Genomic DNA, 8,651 nt, shown 5'->3' on the forward strand with positions numbered 1-8,651 from the left:
GGCTGTAGACGAACGCCTGGAACGTTTGGGCTCCGGCCGGATATCGTCAGAGTCGGAAGCAGATCCAGTGACACGAGCACCTCTAGGCGGACGAACCGACGCCCGACGCAGAACGGCAGCAGCCTCTACCACAGGGGGAACCGGACCACACACAGTAGGAGCCTCCGCCGCCACCCCAGCACCCATCACAGGAGGGACCCGAGGGGAGAACGCAGGGCCAGGTTCCACAGCCGAAGACGAGGAAGCCGACGGGGACACTTCACAGGGATCACCAGGAAGGTCCATGGGAACGGCAGGGCCAGAGACATGGTCAGGAGGAACATCCGACGGCACCGCAACACCCGGAGGAGGGTCTGCGACAACCAGGGGAACATCGGGTGACGCTGGGGGAGCCTCAGCAGCGAACGGGACGCTCACCTCCTCACCCCCGGAGTCCTCCTCCAGAGGGAGCGGCGGGAAATCCTCCTCACGGAACAAGTTCACAGGAGCGACCGGATCAGCAGTACACCCGGCAGCCTGATGCCCCAACAGGCCACACCGGAAGCAAGTACGGGGTTGCCGGGCATAAATCACCCGCACGTAGTACCCCAACAGCCGGACAGAGGACGGTATGTCCGACCTCAGTCGCATCCCGAGGGTCCGAATGTTGGTCTTCACACCCGAATACGTGCCAGACGACAGTGAGTTCATCCGCACACTGATGACAGAGCCGTACCTCTGGAAGAATCGCCGGAGGAGAGTCTCAGGAAACTCCATGGGGGCACCATGAACACTGACATACGTCACAGCACCACTACAGTCTGAAATGGTCACAGACCCGGTGCCGTCCTGTAGCTGCAAAGTACGTCCCTCCGTAGGAAAGCACGGTACACCGCCTCACCCACAAACTTGATAATGACATGGTGAGCAGTGACCAGCTCAATGCCATATACGTCCCCAATCGGGACACGAAGCATGTCACTCAATACCACGTCCACCAGCTGGTAACCAGCACGGCCAGTAAACTCCAATCCGATGGAGTTTAACCGCACGACAGCGGGAATAGGGCCGCCCATCACAAAACACGCCACGTCCCCACCACCAGGAACAGCAGGGAGGGCATCTCCAGCAACAAGTTAAATGAGAAATCCAGCTGAGTAATAAATCCAGATTGAATGTAATACAATTAGTATTCGCCGAGATGTTTCATAGCTCTCAGTGGAAAATCAGTGGTCCGTACCTAAACAGGTACGTGTCACAGCAACCAAGCCATTGAATCCACTGCAGACCTAGAATTATTCTCGACAAGTAATAATTGACCACACTCAGTCTCCCTAGGTAATCAATAATATTAGGCTAGAGAATCTAGCACTCCCTAGGTAATCAATAACATTAGGCTAGAGAATCTAGCACTCCCTAGGTAATCAATAATATTAGGCTAGAGAATCTAGCACCCAATGCATCCAGCATTCTTGAATTTATCAATACCACGAAGTTATCAAGCAACTTCTAAACTTATAAATTCACTAGGATCAAGGTCCACAATACCTGCACTTAAGGTTTGCCAAGAAAACTTTATTAAATCAACGTTTTCTGCACTAGGAGTTACTGAAAATACTTGCATTAATTTTGTTTGAGTTGTTTTTCTTTTGTTTCTGCTTATTACTGTAGGAGCACAGCACAAACAAATTTGCAAACTTACCAATATGTAAGTGAATCTACAGAGAACTAATAACCCGTGAAACGTTTAGGTTGGGAAAATGTTACAAATTATCTTCAAATAGGATTAATCATAGCAATAATTAAATTTCCAGCAATCTTAGGTTTCCCATCGTTTAATGCATTACCATTAAACCATAAGCATTGTTACCTAACATGCTTAATGAGCTCAATATAGCTCACCCCTGAGTTAGCCTAACAATTGAGTGCTTTAATGTTCCCTATGCTAATACGAGCACTGCTCGTCATGATAAGTGAACGCTACAATGCTCCCCGTGCTAATTCGAGCACAGCTCACCAGAGAATCTGCCTAGATTCCGTGCTTAGCTATCCTTCAAGAAGGATCTTGCACTAATAACCCGAGCTGACCCCAAAGCTCACCTGTGAATTAACGTAATAATTGAGCGCTTTATTGTTCCCATGTGAATTCAAGCTCAATATTGCTCGCTGTAGTAAAAGTGTTATTACAGTATTGTACCACACTCGTTTGAATGTTTCGTTTGGATGCTCGCTTGACTGTTTTGTTGTTGACAGATCAGCTGTGTCGTGCCTGTGTATAGGTTAGTTGAATGTAACTCCTAGTTTAATTTCTATTTGTTCTAGCATTAGTCATGTGCAGTTTGCTTATTATTATATATAGTTTAAGCACTGTTTATTCATTATAAGTATTGTATATTATATGGCTTGTGTTATTAAAGGATGTAACTGTACTGTAATTATTTCCTCAATAAAGCCACATGTCTGGCAATGCTTTTCCTTTACCTCAATTTATTGAGCAAATCATTCAACCAGTGGACATGGAGCGGTTACTACGGCCCGAGCGGTTTGCTACTGACCCAAACGCCACCAACGCTGCTCAAGAATGGCGTCACTGGCTCAAGACGTTCCAAAACTTCACACTAGCAGTAGAAGAAAATACTCCCACCGTGGACAAGCTGCGTCTCTTAATAAACTACGTTGCTCCACGCGTGTTCGACTACATAGCTGACTGCACTACGTATGATGCTGCTGAAAAATCCCTAACAGAACTGTTTGTGAAGCCCAAGAACGAAGTATTCACAAGGTATGTGCTTGCAACACGACGCCAAGAACCCGGTGAGTCGCTTAACCAGTTTCTTCAGGCATTAAAGTTATTAGCTAAAGATTGCCAGTTCAAAGCAGTGACTGCTGTAGAAGCCTGTGATAACTATGTGAGAGATGCTTTCATTAATGGGCTACGTTCTGCCACAATAAGGCAGCGCTTACTTGAAAATAAAACTTTAGACTTACAGTCAACCTTTGACCAGGCTCACACTCTAGAAACGGCACAGAAACTTTCTGCCTCTTATGCTCAGCCAGGGGCTACAAACGCTGCCTTGGCACTCTCATTAGACTTGGAGGACTCAGGAGGACAAGAAAGTGTAGAAGAAAAAGTTGACACAGTTTCTGCAGCTACAACTAGTGGATTAAAGTGCATCTTTTGTGGTCACACTCGACATCCTCGCAGTCGATGTCCAGCTAGAGAGGCTCTGTGTATGAATTGCAAGAAAAAGGGTCATTATGCTAAGGTCTGCCGATCTCTGAAACAGACTATCAGTGCTTCAAACACCCAACATTACGCTGCTTTGCTCGCTACTTTAGCTGGGACTTCGCCCTCATCCCTCAATAAATCAGTCCTTAGCTCTAAGATCAATGGTATTCCAGTCAGTGCACTGATTGACATTGGTAGCTCTGAGAACTTTATTCATAAGAATATTGCCGAGCAGAGTGGGTTACTCGTCTACCCTGACAATGGGATAGTTTCTATGGCTACTGTATCGTCTCTTCAAAATCCCTAGGTCAGTGTTCTGTAGACTAAGAATTGCAAGGAGAAACTTACCATGGTGTGAACCTCAAAGTGTTACCCGACTTGTGTGCTGATGTGATTTTAGGCCATAACTTTTTACAAAATCTTTCTGTGCTCGAGATGGCTTTTGGAGGAGATAGACCTCCACTTAGAATATGTGGATTAGCTGCCGTCAAAGTTCCGGCTCCATCTCTCTTCAGTAATTTAGCACCAGACTGCAAGCCGATTGCTGTAAAATCCAGATGCTATTCTGAGGCTGACAAGTTGTTTATTGAATCTGAGACCGCTCGGATGCTACGTGAAGCGATAGTTAGACCCAGTCATTCTCCATGGAGAGCCCAGGTATTAGTAACAAAAGGAGAACATCACAAGAAAAGAATGGTTGTAGATTATTCACAAACAAACAACAGATTCACGGGGCTGGATGCCTCCCCCTTACCACATATAGATGAGATTGTGAATAATGTTGCTAGATTTAAAGTATACAGCATGCTAGACTTGAGAAGTGCTTACCATCAGGTGGGTTTAACAGAGTGAGAAAAACCATATACAGCCTTTGAAGCTTGTGGGAAGCTTTTTGAATTTTATTGTATCCCTTTTGGGGTCACTAATGGAGTGGCCAGTTTTCAAAGAGTAATTGATGGCATCCTTGAGAAAGAAGGAGTGGAGGGTACCTTCGCTTACGTAGATGATGTCTGTGTTTGTGGAGATTCTGAGGAAGACCATGTTAAAAATCTGAAACATTTTATGGACGTTGCGAGAAGGTATAACCTGACCCTGAATCTTGAAAAGTGTAGTTTTCGACTCCGGTCTATAAAGCTGTTGGGATATCTTATACAAGAAGGAAAAATTAGACCTAATCCGGAACGCCTCGAGCCACTGTTAAACCTTCCACTGCCAAGTAACACAGGTTCTTTATGCAGAACAATGGGAATGCTTGCACATTACTCCCGTTGGGTGCTGGGTTTTTCTGAGAAGATCCGTCCTTTCTCTCATGCCAATGACTTTTCCTTATCTGCTGCCGCTGCGAAAGCTTTTGAAGGATTGAAACAAGACATTGCTGAGGCAGTGGTTCGAGCAATCGACCCAACAGCTCCTTTCGTTGTGGAAACCGATGCTTCAGATCATGCTATTGTCGCTACCCTAACCCAGAATGAACAATCAGTAGCTTTCTTCTCCCGAACAATTTCAAATAGTGAACAAAGGAACTCATCAGTGGAGAAGGAAGCGTATGCCATTGTGGAAGCCCTAAGGAAGTGGCGACACTATCTCATTGGACGCCATTTTCGGCTTGTGACTGACCAGCGCAGTGTTGCTTTTATGATTAACTTTAAGTCAGCTGGTAAGATTAAAATTGATAAAATTGATAGATGGCGAGTCGAACTCTCCTGTTACCACTATGACATTGTATATCACCCAGGTAAAAAGAACATACCAGCTGATGTATTCTCACGTGTATGTGGTGCCACCAGTGTGTGGATGAATTAAAGGAATTGCATGACAATCTGTGTCAGCCTGGAGTGTCTCGTATGGCTCATTTTGTCCGATGTTGAAATCTGCCTTATTCTGTGGAAGAAGTGAAGAAGATGGCTAATTCTTGCTCTACATGCTCTGACCTTAAACCTCGGTTTTGCAAGTTTGACTCTGGGCATTTGATTAAAGCTACTCAGCCTTTTGAAAGACTCAACATAGATTTTAAAAGACCACTTCCATCACATTCAAGCAATAAATATACTCTTACTGGTATGGATGAATTCTCTAGATTCCCTTTTGCATTCCCTTGTTCAGATATGACTACTGGTACAGTAATTCTGTGCCTGGTGCAATTGTTTGCAATCTTTGGTATGCCTGCATATATACACTCTGATAGGGGAACTTCCTTTATGTCTGAGGAGTTGAAAGATTTTCTACTAAAAAAAGGGGTAGCAACTAACCGTACGACTCCTTATAACCCTAGAGGAAATGACCAGGCTGAGAAGTACAATGGGATTATTTGGAAGACAGTGCTGCTAGCCCTTAGGATGAGAGGCTTAGATGTATCCCAATGAGAAGGTGTTCTTCCTGATGCACTTCACTCTATTCGATCACTGTTGTGCACCTCTACAAATTGTACACCACATGAACGATTCTTCCGGCATACAATTCTTCAGGGCGAACACTACCTACGTGGCTTGCTTGCAGAGGCCCTGTCCTCTTAAAACGTCAGGTGCGGCAAAGCAAAATATATATATATATATATATATATATATATATATATATATATATATATATATATATATATATATATATATATATATATATATATATATATATATATATATATATATATCCCTCTCATATATATATATATATATATATATATATATGGGTTCCAAGGGTTGTTATAGCCGGGGGGAAGGGTTATAGAGATAAGCTCCCACAGCCTGTAAAATGCCCCTGATGGTGTGCGTCTCAAATAGCCTCTGACAACCAAGTCCAGCTCCTGGCCTGCACGTGTGGCTTAGCCTCTAGGCCTGGCGGAACTGCTTCTACCAACAGGAGAAGGGGCGAAGGCGGGTCTCTGGTGCCTTAAAACCAGTAGCTTCGGGCAGATGGGACTCGTTAGCCTGGAAAGGCAGCTCATCTAGGGGAAGGAAAACCCCGAATTCAAACCTCTGCTGTCTTGTGGCTAAACCCACTCATGGGAATGACTTCGGGAGTCGGAGTCCCTAAGGCAGTTTGCAGCTGTTTACAGCTACATTCTGGCAACTCCTGCGACGACACTGGTGCCAAGCGTATCGGCGCCTGCCCTTCCCTTGGATCACATCGGTGGCATGGAGAGGGTGGATCTGCTGCATGGGCAACAGCTGGTCCTCCATAATTACTGCTCAGGCCTGTGCCCTGGAGAGGACACGCCAGCATCGCCTTGGCGATGGCTCAACACGGGAAGTGACAGTTACCGGTGATAAGCCTACCACTCAATTGGTGTAGAGTAAGGCGCCAGGGGTTACTTTCGTCGGTGGGAGAAATCATTCGATTTCATAGGACAGCTACCGCCCGCCTCAAGTTGGGCAGTCCCCAGCCAATAAGGTGCTGTCCCGCCACGGTCCACCTGCTCCACTGGGTGCGTGGGGCTTAGGCCACAATCCAATAAGCGGATCGTCAACCCATGCACCAAGCAAAAGAAAACAAACACAGAGCCACCCAGCTCTCAAACTGGGCACATGGAATGTAAGGACCATGGCACCGGGTCTCTCGGAAGATCTACTGGAAGTGAACGATGCCCGCAAGACAGCTGTGATCAACAATGAACTGCGCAGGCTCCAGATGGACATAGTCGCCCTGCAGGAGACACGTCTGCCCGCAACCGGCAGCATACGGGAGAAGGACTTTACCTTCTTCTGGCAGGTCAAACCACCAGAAGAGGTAAGGGAGCATGGCGTTGGCTTTGCCATCAGGAACAGGTTGTTAGGGTCCATAGTACCGCCAATGGAGGGGTCTGCAAGGATCATCAAACTTCAGCTTCATACAGCAGTAGGAATGATCAGTCTCATCAATGCCTATGCACCAATACTAACCTCCTCTACCGAAGCGAAGGACAAGTTCTATGATGACCTCGGCCTAGCTCTCAGAGACATACCTCAACTAGAGCCAGTCTTCCTCCTAGGAGATTTTAATGCAAGAGTTGGTTCTGATCACAGCTCTTGGCCTTCCTGCCTGGGCCAGTTTGGATTTGGGAAGATGAATGAGAGTGGGCAGCGCCTCCTGGAGTTTTGCTGCAGTCATGATCTCTGCATCACCAATTCCTTCTTCGACACCAAGCCCCAGCATAAGGTTTCCTGGAGACATCCCAGGTCTAAGCATTGGCACCAACTCGACCTGGTGCTTACGGGGCGTAACAATCTGAGAAATGTCAAACTGACCCGCAGCTTCCAGAGCGCAGATTGCGACACAGACCACTCTCTCGTCGTTTGCAGAGTAAAGTTCCAGCCCCGGAAAATCCACAGAGCAAAGAAGGAGGGAAGACCACGCATTAACGTAAACAAGACCCGTGACCTCCACAAGGTAGAGGAATTCATTGCGGCGCTGGTAAATGCCCTTCCTGAACCACCCTGCGATAGTGCAAGTGAGAGGTGGTTACATCTCAGGGGCACTATTTTCAACACTGCCATGTCCACCTTCGGTAAGAGGTAGAACAAGTCAGCAGATTGATTCGAGGCCAGTGCAGAGGAACTTTTACCCCTCGTAGAGGAAAAGAGACGAGCTCTCTCATTCTACAAGAACCTGCCCTCAGAAAGGAACCTACAGGCCCTCCGTACTGCCCGCAGTAGAGTTCAACATACTGCGAGGCGTTGTGCTAACGATTACTGACTTTGACTCTGTTCCAGCATCCAGACTGCGGCCACTGTCAGCAACATAAGAGGCATGTACGAAAGGATCAAACAGGCAACAGGCCCTACACAAAACCGGACGGCTCCTCTAAAGTCAGCCACTGGAGAGATCATTAAAGACCGTGATCAACAGATGAATCGCTGGGTGGAACATTACACCGAACTCTACTCCAGAGAGAACTTGGTCAGCGTAGAGGCTTTGGATGCAATTGAATGCCTGCCCATCATGGAAAAACTTGATCTTGAACCAACTGTGGAAGAAGTTGAGAAAGCAGTGGATTCACTTTCCTTAGGGAAGGCCCCAGGAGACGACGGGATTCCGCCTGAAGTTCTCAAGAGTGCTCGTGGAACACTTAAACCTGAGCTTCATGAACTTCTGTGCCAGTGCTGGAGGGAGGGCTCGGGGCCACAAGACATGAGAGATGCAAACATCATCACTCTCTACAAAAATAAAGGTGACAAGCGATGTAAACAACTATCGCGGCATATCCCTCCTCAGTGTCGTTGGCAAACCCTTTGCTAGGGTCGTTTTGGTCAGGCTTCAGATTCTTGCTGAAAGAGTGTACCCCGAGTCACAGTGTGGTTTCCGAGCAGAGAGGTCGACCACTGACATGGTGTTCTCCCTGAGACAGCTTCAAGAAAAGTGCAGGGAGCAGAGAAAAGCCTTGCACATTGCCTTCATTGACCTTACAAAGGCCTTCGACCTCGTGAGTAGGGACGGACTCTTCGAGATCTTGGCCAAAATTGGCTGTCCACCC

The 8,651-nt window shown here is 46.8% G+C and overlaps 1 protein-coding gene across 1 annotated transcript; it reads left to right on the top strand.

The window, feature by feature from the left end:
- Positions 1–2,435: 2,435 nt before the first annotated feature.
- On the top strand, positions 2,436–3,515 carry LOC123757395 (uncharacterized). Its single transcript, XM_045740944.1, has one exon. The coding sequence runs from the start codon at positions 2,436–2,438 to the stop codon at positions 3,513–3,515; it is 1,080 nt and encodes a 359-aa protein (XP_045596900.1).
- The last annotated feature ends 5,136 nt before the right edge of the window (positions 3,516–8,651 follow it).

The sequence above is a fragment of the Procambarus clarkii genome, chromosome 19, assembly GCF_040958095.1.
Source record: "Procambarus clarkii isolate CNS0578487 chromosome 19, FALCON_Pclarkii_2.0, whole genome shotgun sequence".
Classification (NCBI taxonomy): domain Eukaryota; kingdom Metazoa; phylum Arthropoda; class Malacostraca; order Decapoda; family Cambaridae; genus Procambarus; species Procambarus clarkii.

What these genes read in the sequence shown, in the direction of transcription:
- LOC123757395 (XM_045740944.1), top strand. Translation starts at nt 2,436, where the DNA reads ATGTCTGGCAATGCTTTTCCTTTACCTCAATTTATTGAGCAAATCATT.